General features: G+C 39.5%; 1 protein-coding gene across 1 annotated transcript in view; it reads left to right on the top strand.

Annotated features, from left to right (window-relative positions):
* Positions 1-13,379, top strand: part of slc12a5a (solute carrier family 12 member 5a) — an 89,862-nt gene that overhangs the window by 42,307 nt on the left and 34,176 nt on the right. The window contains exons 2-3 of the mRNA XM_035661496.1: positions 4,528-4,628; positions 5,198-5,335. Of these exons, the coding sequence (XP_035517389.1) occupies positions 4,528-4,628; positions 5,198-5,335 (239 nt within the window). The remainder of the gene's footprint in view (positions 1-4,527; positions 4,629-5,197; positions 5,336-13,379) is intronic.

The raw sequence follows: 13,379 nt of genomic DNA on the forward strand, positions 1-13,379 counted from the left end.
TATATATATATATATATGTATTAACATTTTGTGACCCGATCTTTGCTGTGAAGTCACCCTGATAAATAGAATCAGCAACTACTATTGTTTTTTCAGATTTATCAATGAAACATTTGAAAGTTTATAAAATGTCAAATAGCCCAAAAAGTATTTCCAAGAAAGCCTGAGGTAAAATCGCTTGCTTGTTTTCTTCAAAGCCTTACATATCAGAAGCTTTAATCATAAAATATTTGCATTTTTGTCTTTAAAAAAGACTCATTCAATTGAGTAATCTATCATCAGCGCTGGAACGCCATTGGATGGATGCAGGTTATGGAAGTATTTGGGGGTCAAAGCTGAATTTAGTTGAACTTTGGAGAAAATCCCACTCTACAAACGAGGCATATTTAATTTTGAACATTAAACAATAAAACAGTGAGCATGTATCACAATAAATGAATCCATAAAGAAAAAACATAGTGTGTTTCTTGGCATGACACCAAGTAGGTTATAAACCACACTGCAGTATGCAAGTGTGAGTTTCGGTATATTTCACAGCGAACCTCTACTGTGAAATGTCTCATACAAGAAAATGAGAGACTAAGTGTAAATTGAGTGTTTTTGTTTTGTAGAGGATTTGGAAGACGATCGCATACTCAGTGAGCAGTAAAGCTCTGGATTTTGACCATAGATAGGCGAAGGCTTTGATAGTGAGAGCCATTGTTGGACAGATCCCATCAGATTGAAGGAGGATAAGCTGCTTCGGGGACGCGGTCAGAGCAAAACTCTTATAAGCACTGTCATTTTTCCAAAAAGAGGGTATCCATCATTCCTTTGATGATGGAGTTTTAATTATTAGACGATGAGGAGAAATGGGCCGTGGAGAGATAAGTGATAGGGGAGAGAAAGTGTCTTTGGGGCATTAGCCCTTCAGATATACAATAGTGTGTGTGTGTGTGTGTGTGTGTGTATTCCCACTTACATCACGTATCCCTTTGATCCTTTAAGAAGTGCTCTCTGTGTGTGAAATAGAGTATGTTGGTCTATGTATGTACTTTGATCCTTGAAACACACATTCACTACATGATAAACACTCCATAGTACGTAGAAAATTGAGATGGAGAAAATAATACTTTTTTTAGGTTTACATCTAGGAGTTGTTTTCTGTTTCATTTGTGTTTCACCATCTGTGTCAGTGAGATCTTATCACATTCATTCAGGTGTACATCAACATTATAACCTCTATTGATAACGGCAACATATTTTGTTGTCACAGCTTTCTCCAGCACCTCAAATTTAACTGTATAGTCGTTGGTGCAAGTGTATCTGACTTTATCTATTCAAAAAGTCTTACTAAGATCAATATATATTAAATATATGAGTTATTTTGCACTACACATATAAGAAGACATAACATAAGTCAGTCACACAAAACAATCATACACAGACACACTTTTTTAAAATCATAAATATGAAATTCCTTCAGACTCATTCATATATTTAACTTCAGTTGTGTGCAGGATGATGAAAGACTCATTTAGTCTTTCTAGAGGTGAAATTGCTTGTTTTTTCATACAGTCCAAAACTTAGACTTCAATTTGCAATACTAAAAAAAAGAAATTAAAGCAGAAAATCTTCACATTGGAAAAGCCAGAATATTTTTCAGTTTTCTGTTCATCAATATATCAAGTTATCAACATACTGTGGAAGAACTACATAAAGTTTATGTACATTTCAATTAGGAGACAATGGCACATGATAAATATAGTAACTAAAGTGGATACATTAGTGCATTCTGTACCTTTCTCTCTGTTCCCCGTGTTCTCCTGTGTTCATTGATGTTTTATCTCATCTGCTCTGTTCAACAAGCCTGATATTATTCGTCTCTACAGATGCACGTAGCACTCTTGTATCATAGGTTCATATCATCCTCACGCAGTCTGACGAGGTAAAAATAGTTTGCAACAAACAAACCAGATAATCCACGTGTTCTGAAAACCCTCTGCCGGATGTCTCCAGCCTCCCTTTTAACCGCTGTGTGTGTTTTAACCTCCAGGTCAAAGTGAGCTGAACCTTAAGTGCAGAAGCAGAAGCTTTTACATTTTACAGCTGGAGACTTAAGTGTGTATCTCTCTTTCCTCTTCATCTTTCCCTCTGCGGGTTCCCATTTCAGGTCTAGCTGCCTCGTCTTTGTCTGTCCGAGCCCGCATCCCTGTCACTATTCACTCTCGCCCCATCTATCTGTGTCTCTCTCCATCTTCTCATCTGCACCCTCATTCTCTTTGTATTAACGTCTCCTCTGCCAGCTTCTCTCGTTCTTTTTTGTGCTCTTTTCGTGCCCCGAATCTTCATGCGCGGCCCCTTTTCTCAGTGTCCCTGTCTGACTGGCCCTATTGCTCTGTCTCTGTAGAACAGCACGCCGGCTGTTAGCGGTGCCCCGACGTCATGGCACATGGCTGCAGCATCCTGGCTATAAATAACTTGGTCTCGTGGTGCTCAGTCCAAGACAGAACCGAGAGCCAGAGGGAGAGCAATCTGCTGTCTCCCTCAAGAGATGCTCGAAGGGGAAGGCGCAAATAGGACCGCTTACTCTGTGCCGCCTTCGCCACCCAGACCTTCACTGATGAACAAAATGAATTTATTTATATTTCTAGATGAGAGGTGTAAAATCACACTAGATCCACATGAGGCCTTGTTGGTACCTAACAGAACTGGGGTGGGTTCGAGGGCGTTTAACCTCTGCAATCAACTGTGTTAAATCAAGTTAGACTCAAATTTTGTCTTTTCAGTGTCGTGGTGTGTTATTATTCTTAACATGCTTAAAAATGTGAGGGGTCGTCTGTTGAACCACATCTCTGTCATCGTCTTTACTGTATAGATTTACACGAGATTTGTTGAATGAAGAGTTAGTGTGCATTCATCATGATGATTAATTCTGTTATATACTCACGTTCACATCCTCTTATTTTCTCTTATTATAAAGCAGCACTTACAGTTAGTGCTAAATCAGTTGGTCAATTAATCCACCAATTTTGATAATCGATGAATCCGGGAAGAAATCCCAAATATTTACAGTTTCTGGTTTTTATATTATTGTAAACTAAATATTTTTTAAGTTTTGAACTGCTGGTCAAAATATGTTTGGGATTTTTGTGAAATTGTGATGGGAATTTGGAATCCTTGAAAAGTTAATCAATGATTATATGAAAATAAGAACAATGAAAATAATGGTTAGTTGCGGTGTCGCTAAAAATCTCTTTTCAACCTGCAATAAATGTACCCACACGATAAACAGGCATGCAGCCCAAGCTGACCAATTACAGTTTTTTTTGTCGCTTCCATGAAAGTTGTCGCTCTCTTATTTGTATTCAAATTCCTGTGGGTGCCCACCAGTGACAGCGGGACCTTCTATGTCCCCACAGAGTCACCACAGGTGTCTAATAGAAGCATCATTGCGCTGCCGTAATTCTAGCAGCAGCAAAGGTGTTTCTTACCTCTGATATGTATATTGCAGTGAACACCTGCAGTTACCAGTTCTAAGCTAAACAAATACCAACCTTTATTAACGCTCGATAATGATGCTAGAACTACTTTTGATCATTACTCGGGACTTCCTGTGGCTGCTTCACAATAAACACGTTACATTTGCTGTTGAATTAGCATTTCTAGCATGTTAACATTAAACAAGGTTAGCTCATTCTTTCTCTCACTCTTGTGATTTTTATGGTCAATTTGGTTTTCTTTCACTCTTGAGGACCTAACATTTAACACCATTAATAACAAACTGGGAAAACACAGAGAGAGAACTAAGAAATGTGTTTTTTTTGTAAGTGGGACAGTCGCATAGCAATAATGGATCGACCAAGGTCTTGTGTTGTATGTAATCCATTTTCAAACCTCAATCGGAAATCAGTGAGCTTCTAGATGATCTTGCAGAGGGTCCGATCAATAAATCTCCCGAGAGATGGACGCTGCCCTTCCAATACTGTTTGTTTTGAAGATTTATTTGTTTTGAAGATTTGCCTTAGACTGTGAACTCGTAGACAGATGCTTCTCGATGGAGTCATGATGCCTACAGCAAGCTGTCACCTAAATAACATCACACTGTTTCTAGCGTTCTGTGTTTTGAGGGTAAAAAGCTGCCGAGCATTTGAACATTTCTTATTATTTCTCTGTGTTGGTGTTCAAACTTGTGATCTTGTTGTTTGTCAGTGTAGCGTAAAACTGATTGAGATGTTCCAGTGTGTGTTCCTCCTGTGGCCATATGGAATATATAGCACTGCACATATTGTAAACGCACACTCCATTAGTTATGGTTCTGTTTCTCTGCATTTCTGACTGTGGGCGCTTTATGGAGACAACAAGCCTCCCCTCCTCTCCTGGCAGACGTCCTCTAGTTTTCTGTCTGTGTGTCTTTCTTTGCCTATTTGACACAAAGAAGCTCGTGTCTGGCTCGTGCATTTTCCTTTTTTTTTGGTGTCTCTGTGGTCTGCTTTATTTCAGTCCAGTCTAAAAGTGGAGGTCTGTGTGTGTGTTTATGTCTTCCAGGTGACAGTAATCCCAAGGAGAGCAGCCCCTTCATCAACAGCAGTGATGTTGCCGCAGAGAAGAGCCAGCAGTATGATGGCAAGAACATGGCCTTGTTTGAGGTACGATCCAATATTCTGCACACACTGATTTGCTCACACAATCAGGCATGATCGTAAGAAGCAGGATACACTCATTCTCACAATTCAGTGATTGAATAGGGGCTCTGACATCGATTAATGAGGGTAATTACTGTGTGAAGGGCATGTGGGAACTTCAGGTTAATGCAAGCAAATCTCAGAGTGCTACAGGAACAGAACTTCAAGGAGGCAATTTGCCTCAGCCCTGCACAAGTGTGTTTACATCGTGCTCGCAGTGGGATTTCTAGATTAAACAGGAAAAAAGAAAACAAAATCAGAAAATGAACAATGTATCGTGTAAGCACTCTGTGTTTTTTTCCAGTTGGATTGGAATTTGAAATAGTGGTCTTAGCACAGAGTGGTACTAAACTAAATGTGTAGTACTCTGAGTGTTACAGTACCGGCTTCACCTGGCTGGATGAGGGGGTTAAAAAGCACAAGTATAGTAAAGATGAGGGTTTGGCCTTAAATCTCTTCGACCTCTACTTTCATTCAAAACCTTGATAAAAAGACTGATTCCAGCCTTCCTGTTTGTGTTTGTATCTCTGCAGGAGGAGATGGACACCAGCCCCATGGTGTCATCTCTTCTCAGCAGCCTGGCCAACTACTCCAACCTGCCCCAAGGTAGCAAGGAGCACGAGGAGGCAGAGAACAACGAGGCAGAGTCATCGCGCAAGAAACCCGTCAAGGTATGATACAAAAGCCAACAGAAACATATGATGCAGTGCACACAACAGTACATCCGTGTATGCTTATTATATTCGCTGTAAACAGTCATCTTCTCTATGGCGGAGATAACATGGTTTGAAATTTGGGTACATTTATTGTATGCATTTGGCTGTAGCTGTGGATTATGTTGGTAATTGTTCATAGAAATAATGATTGCATTACAGAGACATTGTACATGCAAGTTACAAGTACAGTAAAATTATGTTAATCAGTGATCAAAATAGGTTTTTAAAATAGTTTTTATTTTCAAAAATACCTAATAGTACCTATAATAATACAAACGTCTGACAAAAACACACAAAAAAGTAGTGTGGTGCCTTGTCTGCAGCATATTTGCATTTTCTCTTCATGTTTATCTTCTCTATCAACTAAACCATATTCTGAGCTGTGCTCGACACAGGAGGACCTACTGTAAACTATGGCAGTTTGTGTCGTCTTTAGCAGCAAACCCAACAACTTACTGATGCACAAGGATGTCTGGGTAAAAATCAGGTAAAACTGACCTGCTCCTTCCAAAAAAAAAAAGAAAATCCTAGTATTTCTACTGTAAAAAGAATAAAAATCAATAAAAATGGCAATGAATTAGATTTAAGTGTGCTGCAATAAACACAAAAGCTCTAATGGTTTTTTCTGGGGTCCTTGTGTATAATAATTTCTATGGTGCATTATAAGTGTATAACTGCTAAGGTGTCATCTATTTGTAAACATTAGATATACTTGCAGTGTCCCTAAAAGCAGCGTAATGTTATCAGATATTTATGCTGCGGCTTTGCGGAGGAGTTTTCATGTTGCTGCAGAACCAGTTTGATACAGAACAGAACTAATGATTTTACTGACTACAATATAAATAATAATGTTGAAATGATAGTTTAAGCTGTCTGGACATAAGGGGGCAGGTTTTTTTCGGTTATGAAAAATGATGCCTTCTAAAAACAAATAATTAAAATCAACTTACACCAGTCTGACTCAGTATGATGCAATGTGCACAGATAAATCTCTTTGCTGTGGATTTGCATTTGCTGCTCTAATACTGTTTATTGCACATCCTGGACATCTAGTGCCACCTGAGGAAGGGTTGTTATGCTTGTTGGCAAGGAACGGTCATTAAGTGTTACCAAATATAGATTAGTACTTTCTGTTACATCATTAATCCCTAATAGCAGAGTTTTTGATGGTTTTGTTAACAAACTCACTGGAGAGAAAGAAAAACTCCACCAGTTTAGAACTTGTCAATCATACTCTGTTGATATTATAAATCCCCAGTTTGCGTTACTGGATTGCATCTTAAATGCCACTCACTAATGAGTTCCTTCCACATCATCCCCTGGTATTTTCTGCTGTTGGGTGTTGAGATGCCAGCAGGAAGGAGTTTACTTTTCAGGCCTTGTGTTTTTTTTTTTTTCTTCTTCTCAGCACTTGATAGACAGACAGGCAGCTACATTATTAATCCTGTGGGAAATGGTGGTTTTAGCAGCGAGGCGAGATGTGACATTGCAAAGCTGCAATGAGAAGAGACGCTGATAATGATGATGATAATGCAAATAATGAATGGAAATTAGCGCGATAGATTGGTGGAAAACATATTTCACACTGACACACTTTAAAACTCTAACTCGGATTCAGACCATGTGAGGTAAAACACAGTTTACACATCGCGAGCGGCCACAGCAGTGACAGGTTGACAGCTTCACTATGACCTTTGACCCCATCTGTTTCACTTTCACTCAGACAGGTTTTTATTCTTGTTTTTCACCTTGAAGTGAATCACTGATAATGACCTTGGATGCCAGTGTACTATCTGAGATACTGTCTCTATCCCCCACTGTGCATCCAGATGAGTCCTGTAGATCAAGATCCTCTGTGGAAAAAAACATTTTAAACTGACAGTGGAGATAAGGATTGTAGGTACTGTATTGATTTCTGCATGTGTGTCTTTCTTACATGATGTATAATGACAAAAACAACACAAACACACTGTTAAACTACATAAAAATGGAGAATAGTTTTTTTTTTTCTCTCTGGTTGAGATTTCAGCCACATCTCATCAGCAGATGGAGTTGTCATGGAGATGCTTCAGTTCTTATCACCTGACATATTTAATTTTTAGCCACACTAGCAGCATGGCTCTAGGGATGGCAATGTCGGTTGGCTGCATTAGTCCAGACTAAAATATCTACTATTGGATGGATCTCTATAAAATGTGTTGAATTTAAAAAAACATTCATGTCCGTCAGATGATAATGTGGTCTGACTTTGATCACCTGACTTTCCCTCTAGCGCCACCAGCAGGTTGACATTTGTTGGTTTTGAGTGAAAAGTCTTAACCAATATTGCATTGATTTTGATGAAGTTTGGACATTTTAATTTAGTGCCATCATACTAATAATGATAATAATACTTTGGTTTATGAATAAGTAGGTCACCTTCAAATCAGCAGCTGTACTTTCTGTTGTTGTTTCTGTTCTGTTTAGGCTAAACTAAGATGTTGAACATGGTAAACATTATACCTACTAAAGTTCAGCATGTTAACATTTTCACTGTGAGCATGGCTAACATGCATTTAGCTCAAAGCGCTGCTGTGCCTGAGTACTGCTACCACAGCTGTTTTTTAATTGACAACAGGATAACACTACAAACATTCGGGTAAACAATAGCAGCTCAAGCAGATTAAAATACATATAAGGAACATTAAAAGGAAACATTTCAAGAAAGTCACAACTACATAAATAAAAACATGCAGTCAGAGGTTTTGAGGAAGAATGTTTCATGGTGCTTCAAAAGCTCAATACTCTTTTGGTTTTTTAGTAAAACACCAAGTAATTCAGCAGGATTTTTCTGTCAAACTGCTATATCCAAGGTCAAGAATAAACCCCTAAGTGCAAGAATAGAATAGAATAGAGGATCTTGATGGGTCTGTGGAAGCACTTGACCGACAGCAGTGATGTTCCCAACCCCTTAGGATGACTAACAGTTTGACATAAGTCCATTTGAGCACAAAACATATAATTAAACCATAGTTAATTTTCATATTTACAAAGGTCAGCTCGCTCAAATGAGCAAAAAATATTATAATAGAATATTTTTTCACTCGCTTATTGGTATCCAGCCTTCCAGGTACTTTCGGATGTATATGCACAGGTTTTTAGATATCTGTCTTTGAGATTTCTGCCTCCAGCAGCATGCAATTCAAATTACTTTTGAAAACAACAACCTCTCTTTCCAGGAACAATTTCTGAGTTTATCTAAATAATCCTCAGACCTCAACAGTTTTCACTGGAACTACTTTCTTGCCCTTGTGAAAATAGTTGATAGAGATCTGTGGCTTATCAAGAGTAATGGGGACACTGTTTCTTGAAAGAGATTTAACCTTTACACAGGCTTTAAAGCTATTTTCTATTATGTCCTGATCGTACAAATAACGCAGGTAGCAGCTGTAGACAACAACAATGTCCACATGGGAGTACAGCATCGGTTCAAGATGTCTTCACCGTGGAGCTGTTTGCTCGTGGTATATTCCCCCATTATCCCATCCATCCCAATTGTCCCAAATGTGAGGTGTATTGTCCGCCTCTCCTCAGCTCGGCTAACCCTGGGAGCAGGTCTAATCTTCCCCCTGTCACCCCAACCCCTTCAATACTTTAATTAGTCTGCACGCTACACCAAGCTGCTGCTTCTCCAATCAGCAGCCCATTCCACAGGCAATCTCTCCATCGCCATGAGAGGCTTTTCATTAAGGCTGCCTGTGGCGTTTTATCGCTCACACAGCGACCCCTCTCTAACTCTCTCCCCCTATCGCCATCCCTCTCTATTTCTCGCTCCACTCCCTTTCTCCCGTCCTCGCTCTCCGTCTCCTTCATCATTGCTCCCTTGAGTGAGTGAGAGAGTTGAGAGAGAGGGAGAGAGCAAGGCAGCGGGCTTTCTTTGTCGCAGTGTGAAAGCCAAGATTAGAGATTTGGTTGGCATGTGACATGAGGGAGCAGTCTGGAGGTCGCGCAGGTTACGAAGGAAACCAGTCACAGCTAATCTGCCTGTGATTTTCTCCTCCGTGACCTTATCATTTGAAATCTGACCTAACGAGGCGAGTTTATTTGCGCAGCACCTTTCAAACACAGGAGCAATTCAGGTGTTTAACATAAGGCAGGAATCAATATTTTTATATGAACAGTGGATCACATGACTTTTGGGAATTTTGGGATCTCTAGCAGGTTATCACATGACTACTTGTATGCGAAAGAGAATAATCTAATGACTGTGCAGTTCCCCTCAAGTCTTTGGGACATTGTAGCATCTTTCAGCTCATTGTTTTGGTTTCTGTTACCCCTCTCATCAGCCATGACAACAATGGCAACAGGCAGCTGTTTTCAGCAAAAACGTCTTAAAAATAACCCTCTTCTCTACCTGCAAAGCACCAAACAACAGAATGACAAAAGTAGCTACTAGCTGATGATAATAGTGGAGCATTTAGCAGCTAAAAAACAGATATTTCTCTAAGCAGTTGGTGGAGACCAAAACTAGCACAAAAAAAATGTATTTATTTAATATTGGACGTGGCCAGAAACTCAAATGAGTGCTAATGTATCTAACTGTATCTGCTGGATGACTCAACTCTTAGCTAACACATTCAATATAACAACCATATAAAGTGACAGTCTGTGTTGTTTTTACGGCTTCCCCCAAGTGACCTGCTGTTTCTATTCTTAATTATCAGAAATGTATTTTGGCTCTGATTTGTAAAGCGAGCAGTAAAAATCTGTTACATAACTTAATGGAAGCCAGTGTGGAACATTTAAAAACAGGAATTATATGTTCAGTTCTCCTGGTCTCCGGTCCTGAATATGTTGCTGCTAATGATCTTTATTGGGAGACGAGACAAGGGACCTTTTGTAGTCGCTGGAGATGAAGGCAAAATTAGCTTCTCCACATCTTGTCTGGATGTGAGACCTCTAATTCTTGCTATTTGTTTTAGATGATAAAAGGCTGATTTAGTTTAGTTTAGTTTAGTTTAGTTTAGTTTAGGTCCTGCCTTGATGTTGTTGTTGAACATACAAGCCAAAGTTTGGCTTTTAGTCTTAATAGTTCAGAAATCAAGTTAAGTGGATGGTTTGGAATTTGTTACATTTAGTTTGTCCAATAAAAAAAAAATATATGCTGTAGTATTCGCTCAATATTATTGTGACCAAACACAATACAAAACATGAACCTCTTTACTTCTATTACTTATAAGTAATTTCCGAGTCCAGTGCTCTTGCCAAAAATTACAGGAACATCATTCCATACGCTCTCTGTCCCTTTTTTACAGTGTAATGTTCCCTCACATAAATGTTGTTTTCCTTCTCAGTGTTTTATGATCCCTGCTCGTATCTTTGACCTCCCCTCCCCCCGTACACCCTCCCTCTCTTGATGCATTAGATCAGTATTCCCATAAGCAGCCTTCTGAAGGGTGTACCCTGATTAATGTCAATTCATGTTAGATATTACAACATGGTGCACATGAGTTCACAGCAGCTAGTTCACGCCTCACATTTTGCCCACTTAGTTAAGACACCAGGCTAACGGGCATAGTATTTTTCATTCTGCAGTGTAGGGCTGCAAAGAACTATCGTTTTCATTATCAATTAACTATTTAGTCTATGAAATGTCAAAAAATAGTAAAAACATGCTGCTTAGAGCCCAAAATAATGTCTTCAGTTGTCCTGTTTTGCCTGAGTAAAAGTAAAAAAAAGATAGATAAAAATCAAAGATATTACAGTCATATGTGACACAAAAAAATAGCAAATCCTCTCATCTGTGAAGTTGGAACCAGCTCAGTCCATCAATCAGCATGGATTAATCGACTAATGTTCTCAGCTCTACTAAACTAAAAGACAATTCAAGAAAGTCTAATATCTTACAAATAGTCTTACTAATATCTTATTTCAGGCTGTTAAAGACGGTCAATAAGACAGATAAATAATCTTGTCAAGCACCATTTGCATTACATTATCAAATTTGATTGAGCTGATTCAAACAATCTGCTTTAATCCTGAATATCTGAAGATACATACAATCTTTTTTTATAGTTAGTTTTAAGATAAGATGTTGTATAGTTTGATTTACCTTTTTCTTTGTGTAGAAAATGTTTTTAGCTCACCTCTCGTGCTCATATTTAAGCCAGGTTACTGCTGACCTAAATTTCAGAAGGCAAGAGATTCAATGTATCTCCTGCTCAGCAGCACATGTGCATTAGTGGATAAGGAGACTTTTAGCCTTGAATGTGATAGTGCAGCTAAAAAGAGGTTTCGCAACTGCGGCTTTGTGGAGTCTTTTAACCTAGAATATTCTAGTAACACATGTAGATGCTATTTGGAGGTGGTGAGCCTTCAGCACCACAGAGGACATTAACAGTCAGTGTTGTACAGATAACTAGTGGATAACGCTTTCACACACGCACAAACGCGCAGTGTTGACCGCTGAGTGACTGGTTCATCCGCAGCAGGTCAGGGAGGCTGATGTTCGCTGGCCTCTCCTCTCGCTGTCTGTTTAATAATTCAGCACACCTGAGCAGAAACACATTTGCCCTATCAGCTCCTGTTTGGCCAGCAGAGCGTGGAGATGGCGTTACAAGCTCCCAGTCTGCCTCCCTCTCTGTCATTAGCCTCCTTTCCCTCAGAACCCTCCCTCCCTCCCTCCACCTCACCCGCTCCACTTCGTGTTTCTGTCTCTGCCTCCACAGTAATACAACTTAAAGTGTATTTTCTCCTCTCCTTTTTCTGTTTCGTCCTCTCTTTCCTCCTCCTCTCTTCATCTCTTCTCTTCATCCTCTTCTATCCTCTCTTGTTATCTTCCTCCTCTCCCCTCTTATTTTCTCCTGTCCTTTTGTTTCTGCCTCCTCTCCTCAACTTGTCTTTCCTATCCTGTTTTTTCATCCTCTCTTCTCTTTTTCTTTCCTCTCATCTTCTCTTGCTTGTCTCCTCTCCTCTCTCCTCCTTGAGTCTTTCCCTCTCTTTTAAGTTCGTACCAAATCAGACAGAGAAATCCAAGAATGTGTCGTATATAATGTGGTATATTGGTGTATTAATATCTGACTAATTAATTTATTATTGGTGGAATTCCACTGTAGAAAATGAAAAATGTCATGCTGTTATACTTGATGAATGGTCCTACAGTTTGTACATCGTGATCAGCTGGCCTACAAAGACAGATGCAGCTCGGATGAGGAATTAATAAACCTTCGACCACAGATCCAGAGGGTTTTTGATATGCAGCAGATCCTAGTCCTGCTGGAGAGCATAAAGAAATCCTGTAAGAACTGAGTTAAAAGATGACGCTGGTTTTGCCAACCTAAGCAAGTTGGCAGGGTGTCCCAGAGCCAGAGGGCCTGGACGTTTCCTTTCCTCTCTCCTGCAACTCCTTTCAGATGTATGCAGTCTCCCCACATTCCTCCCCTACTCCTCTGCCCTCTTTCATTTTCTGTCCCCTGCAGCTAACCAAGGATATGAAGTTGCTTTCACCTTGCCTTTTTAACTCTTCTCCAACTCTAATGCCGGTAGAGAGAAAGTGCTACCTGTGCTAGCCTCGGGAGTTCAGGAGATGTCCATAGTAGGGTCGTGACTGTGGGGGTATGAGGAAAGAGAAGGAAAATAATGATTAGTGCAGTAGATGCCAAATAATATACAGTATGAAATTACAGTTTTCAAGGTAGGTCTAAAAGGTTTTAGTGTTTTGGAATAAGCATAAAACATAAACATCGTCCTTAAAGCTAGGTTTAGTTGGGGTGGGAACCATTGCAGAGAAGGTTAAAAGAAATCAATGTTGACTGTTGAGGTGAGGGATAGAATTTTTGTTGATATTGATGATGTATGTCACGATTTACATCAATAGCCAACGCAGGAAGTAGTGCACTCTTAATGTAGTAGTGGGATGGTGGATGAGTCTATAGTGCATCTGGCATTCATGCAGGGGACTAGAGTTGCATCCCATCACAGACAAGCAACAAACTAACCACACTGTAACTGTATTTTATTT

This window comes from Morone saxatilis, unplaced genomic scaffold (genome assembly GCF_004916995.1).
Source record: "Morone saxatilis isolate NCDOM2014 unplaced genomic scaffold, NCSU_SB_2.0 Contig18, whole genome shotgun sequence".
Classification (NCBI taxonomy): Eukaryota; Metazoa; Chordata; class Actinopteri; family Moronidae; genus Morone; species Morone saxatilis.